The sequence below is a fragment of the Schistocerca nitens genome, chromosome 5 (assembly GCF_023898315.1).
Source record: "Schistocerca nitens isolate TAMUIC-IGC-003100 chromosome 5, iqSchNite1.1, whole genome shotgun sequence".
Classification (NCBI taxonomy): domain Eukaryota; kingdom Metazoa; phylum Arthropoda; class Insecta; order Orthoptera; family Acrididae; genus Schistocerca; species Schistocerca nitens.
This window is the reverse complement of record NC_064618.1, coordinates 633,725,657-633,739,862: the sequence shown is the minus strand read 5'-3', so window position 1 is coordinate 633,739,862 and position 14,206 is coordinate 633,725,657. Positions and strand designations below refer to the sequence as shown.

Here is a 14,206-nt window from a genome sequence, read left to right as displayed (position 1 = left end):
GAGCAGTATGGCTTTTGTCATGGCAGGAGCAGCAGTGAGGAAGAAATGGCAAACGAAACAAGAAACATGATTCGTTGTGCAAGAAATACGTATGCAGAATCTCGGCTGATACTTAGCGGAATTATAAACAGAAAGTCGGTGAGTGAAAAATATATCGCCAAAATAAACTGTGCTCTTAAAGAACAATGTGATCGTCTTGGGGCAATTTTTATAGACCCAAACAAATTCCTATGTGAAAACTCACTAGCAAAGGATGGCTTGCATTTAAATAGACTGGGGTCTGTAACATTCAGCAGAATGTTTGCAGATGTCTGCAAAATCATTAGAAGCAAGGGAAACTAATATGGCCTGAAGGGGGTGAAAAATCATACATTCTAGCTGGAAAAGAAAAATGCAAGCACCATACAAAAAAAGACAATAATAAATAATTTGCCCCAGAATACAGCTCACAACATGTAAACCAACAAAAGAAAAATTACATAAAAGTACTTCATCAAAATATTCAATACTTTGGTAACAAAAAATTAGAAGCAGAAGTACTCCTGAGTGAAGTAAGACCAGACATATTATGCATAAGTTAACATGGACTAACTGAAAGTAAAATACATAATGTTGCAATAAAGGACTGCAAACTAGCTAGTTACTTCTGCAGATCTAAATACCGTATAAGGGTGGTGGCGTTTGTATATATATTAAAACAGGTACTCTATCAAAGAATGTCAACAGTGAAGCTGCTACATTGCCCATAGCTAGAGAAAGACTTTGAAGTTACTGGTATAATGACAGAGGATTTTAGAGTGTTTTGTGTGTACAGGCAATATTAGCATCTCTGAAAAAAATTGCTAGCTTATTGAGAATGACTATGAAGAGAAATCTTATTATATGTGGAGACTTCAACATTGACATGGGAAAAGACACAAAAATAAGACAGGATTTTGAAGAATTATTAATACAGCATAACATGAAAGTAACAATAGCTGCACCAACAAGAGTGACTACACAAAGTGAGACAGTTATTGACAACATAATTACTTGTGTGTGTAACTATGAGTCACATGTAGTTCATACAGAAATATCTGATCATCATGGACAACTAATCAGCTTTTTCAGAAGTAATGACACAGTATCAGAACCAAAACAAACAACCAAAGAAATTAGAATCATCAGTGAACAAAATATCAACATCTTTAGAACAATGTTAAGTAAGGAAACCTGGAATGAAACCTTACAGGCCCAGAGTGTAAATGAAAAATATTATGCATTTATTTCAACTATTAAGTACCATTTTAATGTAGCATTTCCGAAAGTAAAGAGACAAGAAAGGTAGCAAGATCAAACACAGTGGATTACCAGTGAAATACTAGAACAGCGAAGGATGTGAGACGGATGGGCGAAGCTGAAAATTGTAAAATGTTGAAAAAGAAGTATAGAAAAACAATAAGAGAAGTCAAAGAAAGAGCAATTGATATCACCATAACGAACTCAAAAAACCAAGGCAAAGGCAGCTTGGAATGCAATCAATGCTGAAAGGAAGGAAAATGATGGGTCAAACAAAGAAGAAGGTATTAGGTCAATTAAAATAGACAACACAGTGGTCACAGATGGTATGGAAATAGCAAACACACTGAATAATAACCATATCAGTGTAGTAGAAAACTTAAAATTGGAGAGAAATAGTCAAAAACAGTAGGGTATTAAGGTACCAAAAAGATCATACAGTACTATGTTCTTAAGATCAGTCACGGAAGATGAATTGTGGAAAACTATAAAGAGACTGAAGTCCACGAAATCAGCTGGTGATGATGAAATATTAAATCATGTAATAAAGCTGGTAAGTGAGGAGATAATACCACCACTGCTGAACATAGCAAACTGTTCTTTCAGAGATGCAATTTTTCCAGAAGAACTGAAGATAACGAAGGTAGTGCCAGTGTACAAGAAAGGGTATAAGGATGATCCCAACTACTACAGGCCAGTTTCACTGATATCAGGTTTCTCAAAAATCCTAGAAATGCTTATGTATACCAGATTAGTTAACTATTTGGACAAACATAAGATTCTCATACCCTCACAACATGGTTTAAGAAAGGGTAAGTCTACAGAATCAGCAATTGCCAGTCTAAAAGAATACATTTTACAGTCCTTAGATGAGAAAAAGGTTGTCTCTGCAATGTTTCTGGACCTTTCAAAGGCATTTGACACCATTGACCATGAAATGCTGATACAAAAATTAAGCAACTATGGCATTCGAGGGCAACCAGGTGAATGGATAAAATCATACTTGTGCAACTGCAAGCAGTATGTATCGTTAGGAAACTCATACCAATCAGAAACCAAACCCATCAAATATGGAGTGCCTCAGGGTTCGGTAATGGGGCCATTGTTATTTAATGTATTTTTTAATGATATAGGTGTAGAGGAGGAAGAAAAGAAAATATTGTATGCTGATGACATGACAATACTAAATAGTGACCAAAATATGGAACAGCTTGAGAGAGGAGCATACATATCTGCAAATGTCACAGCTCAATGGCTGTTGGAAAATGAAGTAGTTATAAATCTAAAAAAGACTATGTATGCAGTGTTTAAAAACAAGGGAAAGGCTGTAGACATGGATTTAGAGGTTGATGGAGCAAGGCTGGAAGAAGTAGAATCTGCTAGATTCTTAGGTATTCTTATTGAGAATGAACTGAAATGGAAAAAACATATTTATAATGTCTAAGAAACTGAGCTCTGTCATGTTCTCAATGATGCAGCTATCACAGTATTCAGACAAGAAACTTCTGTGTACAGTGTATCATGGACTTTCCGAACCATATGGAGTGACTGGTGGGAAACTCAAACAAGAGACAAAACAAGTGTTCACATTACCAAAAAAAAAAAGCTATTAGGACCATTTTAAGAAGAAAGACCTCTGAAACGTGCAGAAACTGTTTCAAGAATTTAGGCATCTTAACTTTTTCATCGTTGTGTATATACAAAACAACACTGTACATCACAAAAGGTAGTGAGGACTGGATTACAAATGCTAGTGTACACACCCACAATACGAGAAGTAAGAATGAAGTACGGAGCATACCCCACCGACTGGCAATGCTAGAAAAAGGACCCCAATATTCTGGTATCAGACTACTAAGAAGTCTGCCTAAAAACCTGCAAGATAGTGTACTTCACAATGACTTTCCAAAGAAATTTAAAGACTATCTAATTGAAAAAGAGTTTTACAGTGTTGCAGAATACTTATGCCATTAAATTTGTATATATTGTTATTCATTATCAATGACGTAAAAATGTAAGCTAAAGGTGTAGAAAAATAAGTGATAATGAACAGTAATACTTTGACATGTCCTATATTACACGTACATTTACTGTACACAATGTAATCTTACAGGATCAAATTCAATTCAATTCAAAAGATCAGCAGTGGACTCAATCTTTAGTATGAGACAGTTAATGGATAGACATTGGGAGTGTGGGAAATATCTGGTGATGACATTTCTCGACCTAGTGAAAGTGTTCCCAGAGAAAAGGTATGGGCAGCCATGAAGAGAAAGGGAGTTAGAAAGAAAACACTTGAAGTCATCCAGGCAATGTATGAAAAAAGCTCTTGTTGTGTGTGCAGACATCAGTTGGAAGAATTGAATGGTTTAAGAGTGGTACGGGACTAAAACAAGGAAGTGTGATATCACCACTACTATTTATAATGGTGATGGATGAAATAGAGAGACGAAAGAAGTCCATAGAGGAAGGGAGATGAAGCTGTTAATGTTTGCAGATGATATTGTGGTGTGAAGAACAAACAGTAAGGAGGTACAAGAACAAATAGACATCCTAAATGATAAGGTCGAGAAATATGGAATGAAATTTAGTGTGGAGGAAAGCAAGACCATGGTGGTAACCAGAGGGGATAGAGAGGGCAAGGGACAAATTCATATTAAGGGACGGTATATTGAAATAGTGGACAACTTTAAATATTTGGGAAGTGTATTAATGGGGAATGCTCTTTTGGAGGCAGAAATTAGCAAAAGAATACAACAGAGTAATACATTGTACCAGTGTGTGAGGGACTTGATGTGGGGAAGGGAAGTGCCAATGAGGTGCAAGTTAGTGCTATACAAGAACTACTTCACACCTACTCTAATTTACAGCTCAGGGATTTGGACTGTGACTAGAAGAGAGGAGAGTACGATACAATCCAGTAAAATGAAGTTTCTGAGAAGTATGCTAGGGAAGATGAGGGGAGAGAGAGTGAAAAATGAAGATGTTAGGAAGGAAATTGGAGTGGAGAAGTTGACTGAAATAATTGAAAAGAATAGATTACAATGGTTTGGGCATGTAAAGAGGATGGGAGAGGGAAGAATAACAAGAAAAATGATGGAGCTCAAGATTGAGGGCAAGAGATCAAGAGGAAGACAGAGAAAAAGATGGATTGATACAATAAAGATGAGTTAAAGGAGGAGAAACCTGCTATGGAACCAAATTGTGGAAGAAGAATGGTGGAAAGACAGTAAAGTGACAAAGTACCATTGATACCCCAACCCGACCAGATGTTGGGTAGAGGGGAAACGAGGATGATGATGATGAATAAGTCAAGTATGAGTACCTTATTCAAAGAAAGGACGGCATGAGTCCGTGAATTGAAAGAAACATAAGCATTGACTTTTCCTTTATTGCTTGAAATAAGAATCAAACTACATTTAAAAAGTGAAGATTGCCTGTTCTGAGAACTTCAAGCAATAGGAAGACTGTTATAATATTCTTGTGCTGCTGACCCACAAAAATTTTTCGAAACTTCTAGATCCTGGTATTTCTCACGAGATGTGGGTAGTAGATTTGAAACATTTGGAACATTTTAGAATTTTATCATAATAAATAAATTGGTAAGGTTTGGGGATTATCATACAGTCTTACTGCTACTTGAAAACCCTGGCAAATCACTATAGTCCATTGAATTCTTCAGCTGGATGATTATAAGTCCTGAATTGGCGCACCTTGAGTGAGTTCTGTTTATAATGAGTTCCTAACTGGACACATCGGAAAGGGACACTTTTGCTTGTAGAAGGGCTTAAGGAATGCTGTCCATAGGCAAAAAGTTTCAGATGTCGCTTCAGTAACATTAAATGGTGAAAAGTCTTTGACCGAGCTGATATGAACTCCTGTATTTAATCTTTGGAGACTTCTGTGTGAGCTTCCTGGTTTATAAGGTCCTTGTTTTTATCTGATTCCTAACAGAACGTCCTCTTATGGGAAAAGAGCTTCTGTTTGCTGTAATCAAATTGTACAAAAATTGAATAAATGTTTAGTCCTCATTTTGGCCAGAATATAAATCACAAAATATGTTCCAGTTTTTCACAGCCATGTCATAATAGTTGTTACAAAATGTACGAATCCTTGGAACAGATAACCTTACTATCTTTTTTGGCAACAAGTTCAGGATGAAGGAAAAATGTAGAAATTGCATTTGATAAACAGTGGATCTTCGAAGCACATATAAGCATAATTACTGTTACTACTTGGAAAGGAGGCAGTATGCTGTGTAACTGTATTAACTGTTTCAGCACTTAATGTCCATGGCCTGTTTCTTTGTTTATCAACTGGGGTATCTCCAGTAGAAAAGTGTCTTGATAGTTTTAGATGACTGGGACTGTCTCAAAATATTCAAAACTTGTACTATGGAAAGTTAGGTGGGGATGTTGAAAAGAATAAACCAAATGAATGCCTCACTTGTTTTTTAAGACTCTAACTTCTTTATAGCTTTTTAGGTGAGAGATCCTTCAGAGCATTTATATGAAGAAAAGTGTTCCAATGAATGTCGGTTTGTTCGCAAGTCACCAGTGGTAACTTCACCGATATTATACACTCCTGGAAATGGAAAAAAGAACACATTGACACCGGTGTGTCAGACCCACCATACTTGCTCCGGACACTGCGAGAGGGCTGTACAAGCAATGATCACACGCACGGCACAGCGGACACACCAGGAACCGTGGTGTTGGCCGTCGAATGGCGCTAGCTGCGCAGCATTTGTGCACCACCGCCGTCAGTGTCAGCCAGTTTGCCGTGGCATACGGAGCTCCATCGCAGTCTTTAACACTGGTAGCATGCCGCGACAGCGTGGACGTGAACCGTATGTGCAGTTGACGGACTTTGAGCGAGGGCGTATAGTGGGCATGCGGGAGGCCGGGTGGACGTACCGCCGAATTGCTCAACACGTGGGGCGTGAGGTCTCCACAGTACATCGATGTTGTCGCCAGTGGTCGGCGGAAGGTGCACGTGCCCGTCGACCTGGGACCGGACCGCAGCGACGCACGGATGCACGCCAAGACCGTAGGATCCTACGCAGTGCCGTAGGGGACCGCACCGCCACTTCCCAGCAAATTAGGGACACTGTTGCTCCTGGGGTATCGGCGAGGACCATTCGCAACCGTCTCCATGAAGCTGGGCTACGGTCCCGCACACCGTTAGGCCGTCTTCCGCTCACGCCCCAACATCGTGCAGCCCGCCTCCAGTGGTGTCGCGACAGGCGTGAATGGAGGGACGAATGGAGACGTGTCGTCTTCAGCGATGAGAGTCGCTTCTGCCTTGGTGCCAATGATGGTCATATGCGTGTTTGACGCCGTGCAGGTGAGCGCCACAATCAGGACTGCATACGACCGAGCCACACAGGGCCAACACCCGGCATCATGGTGTGGGGAGCGATCTCCTACACTGGCCGTACACCACTGGTGATCGTCGAGGGGACACTGAATAGTGCACGGTACATCCAAACCGTCATCGAACCCATCGTTCTACCATTCCTAGACCGGCAAGGGAACTTGCTGTTCCAACAGGACAATGCACGTCCGCATGTATCCCGTGCCACCCAACGTGCTCTAGAAGGTGTAAGTCAACTACCCTGGCCAGCAAGATCTCCGGATCTGTCCCCCATTGAGCATGTTTGGGACTGGATGAAGCGTCGTCTCACGCGGTCTGCACGTCCAGCACGAACGCTGGTCCAACTGAGGCGCCAGGTGGAAATGGCATGGCAAGCCGTTCCACAGGACTACATCCAGCATCTCTACGATCGTCTCCATGGGAGAATAGCAGCCTGCATTGCTGCGAAAGGTGGATATACACTGTACTAGTGCCGACATTGTGCATGCTCTGTTGCCTGTGTCTATGTGCCTGTGGTTCTGTCAGTGTGATCATGTGATGTATCTGATCCCAGGAATGTGTCAATAAAGTTTCCCCTTCCTGGGACAATGAATTCACGGTGTTCTTATTTCAATTTCCAGGAGTGTATATGATCACATTTTTTTTATTGTTTCTCCTTTGTCATTTCAATGCTTCTAACTTAACACTGAACAGCACAAATTTCTTTTTCTTACACATTCATTTTTAGAAAGTGTACAGACAGAAAGAAAAGAGAAAAAAAAGTACCAGCACTATACAAGACTGACAATGATTTCCAATATAAGGTTTGCTTATGTAAACAATTAAAAACCAGGAAAAGCATATGCATTAGGTCATTCACACGGGCATGCATGTGCGCGCGCCCACACACACACTCTCTCTCTCTCTCTCTCTCTCTCTCTCTCTCTCTCTCTCTCTCTCTCTCTAAGAATCAACTCAACAATCCTTTACCCAAAATGCCTTATGACAAACTGAAACTTCTTTTACTCCATCCCCTACTTTTCCTTGTACTCTGTGCTTGTAAATAGCATTGTGAAATCTTGCTTCACATTCATCTTTTGTTACGCTGTATTGGAAGTACAGAAATGAGATGACATAAATAGGCATTCTGCATATCTACATAGTCCATTATGTTGAATTGTTTTAAAATATTTTATTGGTATCTTCAGGGGCGTTGTGAAAACATTGTAAACTACAATGGCAATTTTCTCCTATCTCATGAAACATTAAATTTCATTTACGACAGATAAGTAGCCTTTTTTTATTTTATTTTTCCTTCCGTGAGTATGTTACTGCCTCCCATAATTTCACTATAGTCATGACTTAATGGCTCACCGTCCATAACAGAATTTTCACAAAATTGCAAGAACTTCAGTGCACTGTGTACAGACCATCACACATAAGCTTAATGTGCCAACAGTGCACATAATTACAGTAATGTTTTACAACAACTGTTTGTCAGGGCTGCAACTTATATCGTTATTTACAGACCAGCACTTAACATACTAAGACTCCCCCTGCCCCCCCCCCCCAATTTCATCTGGACAGAGGCTTTTTGAACCTCATTTACAGTATGACTTAGTGGTTTTTCCATACTTACTATAGTAGTAAATACTGGGTCTGTTCCACACATTCATATACTGCTGAAAACTCAAAATTGTAGAAATGAACTTCGCTATTCCTTTTCCTGGACCCATCAGTTCATATTGTTTTAAAAGGTTGCTGCACGTTGGTGTGTGTAGTTAAGTACTTGTATAAATTTATTGTGGACAATTTTACTAGGTAAAGTTAATAATTTATGATTGTCATCAAGTTCTTCTATTTTCACACCCCATTCAGTTGCAAAGTGATCCTGAAGTATCTTGCTGTGATACATTCAGAAATCACATTTGTTTATTAAACATTAAAAATACTAATTTTCACTCAAAGCATGTAAATGTGTTAAAAATTAGTGCAGAATTATTATGCCAGTTGGTAGATAGCATTAAGTTTTAATGAATTACAGAAAATTTTGAGGTAGTAATATCTTGGTTTCACTGGCTGTGACTCTGTTTGATTTCTGTCTTCAGTGTGATTGACTTAGATCCGTTTTGACATTCTGTAGACGATTTTCATTTGGTGGGTTGCTGCTGCACTTAACAATCTATTATTTGCGTTATATGCATTCAGCCACAACTGCTTCCCCTGCTTATGGTAGCAACACTTCTCCACTATTCCATGTGTGTCTTCTGAGGGTTTTCAGGTGGGTTTTGGTCTGATGTTACATCAGATATTTGTAATTCTGATTTTGTAATGTGTAGATGCAGTGAGTCCAAACAAATACTGCTCGTCATGTGTTTCATACAGTACCCAGTGTCAATGGAAGACATTGGTGTCAATCTCACGGGAGGGGGGATAAGTGTAATATTGTGTGTACTTGTGACAAAGTTGTCCAAGTTTAAACTGCTGTGGTATTTAGTTTAACAACACAAGAAACAGAAAAACATAAGAAATGGGCAGTAGTCCAGTTACATCTTAGTACTGCTGCTGCATGACAGTAGTGGACAGACAGTATGGCACAGGGCAAGTCATGCACAGAAGATGTGAACATACATATACAGATCTTTGTCTGAAGTAAAAAGCAATTAGTTCTGATGTTCTCTCAACATTTGTCATATCAGTAAATTTTTGTTTTACATGTCTTCACTGCGTGACCTGCCCGGCTCTTGCGCAGGCCCTTAATGCATTGCCTATCTTTTCACTCCCATACAACAATGCTACTGCATTGTTGCTTGCTAGATTACTGGTTAATATTTGTGTTTTGCAGCCATTGCTATGTCGGTTCAATTGAATGGTCACATAATTTTACATTAAAAAAATGTATATAATGAGAAACACAGTTTTCTGTTGATACTGGACATTGTGTGAAACACGTGATGTACCGTATTTGTTTAGGGCTGACTCCATCCATACATTGCATAAATAAATTGAAAATATCTGCACAAACATCAGAGAAAATGCATGTTGCAATTCTTAGCTGACAGGAATTTCATCTCGCAACTTTCCAATATTACAGTCCTCTGACCTCTTGATAAGATGTTCAGTGTTTTTTGCTGAATGCATTCCTCTTGTCCTTGCAGACAGTTGAATACAAAATTTTAAGATTCGTCTTCCTTTCATTATGAATTTTCATTATCAGTCTATAATATGCACATGAAACTAATTTTCAGCCTATTTTTTTTAAGGGCAATAAAAACAAATGAAGTAAGGAATGTTCAAAATTCTTTTATTTGTAAGATTTTTTTTTAATTTTTAAGAGAAAAGCTACCAATAGGTGACATTTATCAACCACACACTGATAACAGTTCATGCAAATTATCTGTGACCTTGCAAGTAATTGCAGAACGGTAAATTTTCTTGTTGTATTGACGCCCTTTAATTGTTATTTTCATACAGACTTTATTTTACAGATCTTTACAGAGGATAAGAAGTTAGAAAAAATGCTAAACTGATGGGGACCAAGGAACTGAACAGGCCAATGAAAAATAAAGATATGAGCTGTGTGCCTCTGTCATTATGGAACTGTGCATTATTTTCAGTTTCATACTGTGTCCACAGAAAGTTCCTTAAAATGTCGAACCATCTGTCAAATGCCATGGTTCCTGTCATTGCCTCAATATCATGCAGACAACACATGCTAGATTTAGTGATAATGAACCGCATAGATCATGGGGTCTATGAAATGGACATTCATTCAGTGGGTCAGTTATTGGCCTTGAATACTTGTTTACAATGTACCTCATTGCTAAACAGCAACAGTGTGTAATTGATAATGATCACCACTTGAGTGATATTAACTGTTAATGTGATTTAATGGGTTGCAACATGGGTACTTTCTCTAAATGTAGCTTCTCTCTCTCTCTCTCTCTCTCTCTCTCTCTCTCTCTCTCTCTCTCGTGTGTGTTCAAATTTTTTCTAATTGCACTTCAGAGTGGAGTTATCTCTCAAAATCAGAGAATTATTTCTGTTAAATCCTGTAGTGACAAAGACTGTGACAGAAGTTACTGGAATTGGTGGGAAAAATTTGTAGACAGCATGAGAATTCTAGTCTAAAAGTGTTACTAACAGAAGGTATGTTACAGAATTATGAAGATTCTGAAGACGACGATGATGATGATGATGACGAAGATGATGAACAAACCCAGCGCCAGTACAATAGGCCTTACAGGCAACAATCGTATGGCCAAAGGCCGTATGGACAAAAGCAATATGGTCAAAGGCCATATGGGCAAAAGCAGTTTGGGCAAAGGCCATATGGCCAGAGGCCATATGGACAACAAAAGTCATATGGGTCACAACAGCAGTACGGACAGCAACAATCATATGGCCAACAACAGACATATGGCCAACAACAATCATATGGCCAACAGTCATACGGCCAACAACAAACGTACAATCGGCAGCAGCCTTACGGACAGCAGGCTTATGAACAGCAGACTTATGGAGAAAAACAGACATATGAGCAGCAGCCAACACACACACATGGGCAAGAGCAGCAGCAGCAGACACAGTCATATGGGCAGGAGCAGCAACAGACGACAGCAGCATATGGGCAGCAACAGACGACAGCAACATATGGGCAGCAACAGACGACAGCAACATATGGGCAGCAACAGATGACTGCAGCAACATATGGGCAGCAACAGATGACTGCAGCATATGGGCAGCAACAGCCAACAGCAACATATGGGCAGCAACAGACGCAGGTGTACAGTCAGTCATACACTCAGCAGGGCAATGACCAATGGTATTGAGTTCCCTGGTGTATGAAGACGTTTTTGCGTCAGCACAGTAATTGAGTCAGTGTATAGAAGACAGTTCTTTGTCAATTTTGTATAAGGACATTAGGACAATTATTTTGTTTTTTCCCTGTTGCATTTACTTGATGTGATATACTGTGCTTGATGTGATATACTACAGTGCAATGAACAAAGTGATTTCTATTTGGTGAACCACTGCAGTATCATCACCATTTGAGGAAGAAATCCACTGATCAAAGTTAAAGGCACAGTATTCTTTGAGCAGTACTGCTCCATTCTGACTTGACACTGATACTATGTGTGTGTTAATGGAAATCCAGTGTAAGTGTGAAAATTCTTTTACTGTAAGCAGAGACCCACATTTTTGTGTAGCCAAAGACATCGTATATCCAATACATAAATGAAATTACATGGAGAGACTGAAGCAGAAAATAGTACTGGGTGTAAAAATCTCCACTTGCATGTAGTAGAAATGGCCAAACATAATTTTTTATAATTTGTTAAAAAGCCTTGTAGAATACCTGTCATCACAGACCTTTTTCTCTGTAAAACTCTTGATTGAAAAGTCAATAAACAAATGTAAACCTTCATGTTTTACTTAGTGGGCATTGCAAATGTTCTACAGTGTTTCAGCAAAAGCATAAAGAAAAAAATCATATTTTCTATGACTCGCACGTAGATGCTCACATAAATTTTCATAAACACAGAAGCATTACTGTTGTTATTTATTTAAAGTGAAAGCTACATTAAATAAGACATCTTTACGTATTATGTAATTTCAAGATTTTCATATTTCAGTCAATATTTGGCCCGTGATTCATAGATCTTGATAGAAAGCAGCATTGCTTTGCAAGTGTGTTTGTCTGAAAGAAAAGGTAATTGTATTGTTGAACAGTGGTTGCTTTTATCATAAATAGTGCAACAATAAAAAATGCTGATTTGAAAGGTTCATAAAAGAAAAATAAATGTCTTAGCATTTTATGTTTTGTGTTTCTGCATAATTGGAAATTTAAAATTACACATTTTTAGAAATGATAGAGGCTGAGAATGTCGACTATTGCTTCATGAATATTCTTCTTCAAGTGTGTAAGCATTCACGGATAGCCAATATAAACATTGTATAATAGATATTTTTTTTAAAAAGTTGCAAGGGTGCTAAATCTGGCGTGCGTGCCAGCCTCAGAAGATTATTTCTCAAGAACATCTAGTGACCAGTGACTGGGGAATATTTTTTCTAGTGACCAGTGACTGGGGAATTTTTTTTCTAGTGACCAGTGACTGGGGAATTTTTTTGCACAAAACACACATTGCAGTTTGCGCTGTCTCTGCCATGGTTCTATGTTACTGTATGCTGACATGAAGTTCTGTGGTTGTTAACACTTCAGTAACACAGGTTTCATTTATTCTTGCACGTAGCCACATGAAAATGTGACTCACCACTAAAGGACACCAGGCTACTTTTTTACTGAGCAACAAATTCACATTCATTGAGTGGTTGTACCACAGTCAACTTGTATGACTGGTAATGGAGATCGAAATGAAGTACTTGTCACACAGAATGATCCGAAAGTCAAAGACCAGCTGTGTGCTAGGACTGATTGCTGAAGAGATCTCAAGAAAGAATTTCATTGTCTTGATGTTTTGTAGTGAAGTGGTCCTTGATAACCCCGTTCTTTTTTGCGCATTTCCAGGTGCCCTGAAAAAATTGACAGTTACCCACTATAGGACCCACATTTGATGGAATATTAAAATATGCTTGAAATCCACGCGGTGTGGTGACAGTTGACTGGTCTTTAGAAAAGCAGACCTCAATGACAAACACACACTGCTCGTTTGTCCAGTGCATTGCCACTACTGAGACTGTTGGTAAACAACTTAACTATGTAACGTTTCAAATGAGGCTATCCCTACTGTCGTCTTACCACACATCCTTTCATGGTGTCCCATTCAAATCAGCAAATTTCATTGTTGCACACTGTGTGTATGCAGGTTAAGTAATAAACTGGTGGTTTGACTGCACTTTCACATAATATTGAAGTAGTTGTAGAACGAGGTGTTACCAATAATGAAAAGACACAGTAATTGCATGTTACAAAATGTAATTTGTTTGGTCCAATAGCTTTCATTTAAGGGTAATCCCTGTTGTAAATCCCCTCCTGATCAGTAGTTACCCTGTTGATGATAATAGTTCGGTTTGTTGTTAATTAAAACCATAAATCCATTGGGGCTGTAAAATTTCTGCCCCCCCCCTTTTTTTAAAAAAGATGTGAACTTGCTTTCAAGCCATTGTCAAACAAAACTTGTACATATATGAATACCTGCCGGCAAAAACGTTGTAACCCTCACTTTTCTAAGAAACCAGTTTGTCACATATAAACGTTGTATGTGCCAAGAGTAAGTAGTGTATGAAGTTACATTGGCAAACATGTACATTAAGCACCATTTCTTGTTTGTTTCCTATTTGTCGCGAGGCGCTCGGATGCAGAAACGTTGTAAACATGGAGCAGGAACGTTGTGTGACGTTAAGTCAGAGCATGTGCGAAGATATAAATAGGGGCCGGAAACAGAAAATTAAGTATAGTGAATGGAAGAGGAATGCGAAGAAACACAAACCGAATTCGGGGCAACCATATTTGGCCCACAATAGCAAACCAGTACCTGGTAAAATCCCTGCTGAACAGATGCGTGCATAAATGTTGATGCCAATCTAACACTATACTTCTGTGAAATGGGAG

General features: G+C 38.9%; 1 protein-coding gene across 3 annotated transcripts in view; it reads left to right on the top strand.

Annotated features, from left to right (window-relative positions):
- Window positions 1-12,059, top strand: part of LOC126259321 (RNA-binding protein EWS-like) — a 97,241-nt gene extending 85,182 nt beyond the window's left edge. For all 3 annotated transcript variants that reach the window (XM_049956001.1, XM_049956002.1, XM_049956003.1), the window contains exon 5: window positions 10,794-12,059. In XM_049956001.1, the coding sequence (XP_049811958.1) occupies window positions 10,794-11,465 (672 nt within the window). In that variant the 3' untranslated portion in view covers window positions 11,466-12,059. The remainder of the gene's footprint in view (window positions 1-10,793) is intronic.
- The last annotated feature ends 2,147 nt before the right edge of the window (window positions 12,060-14,206 follow it).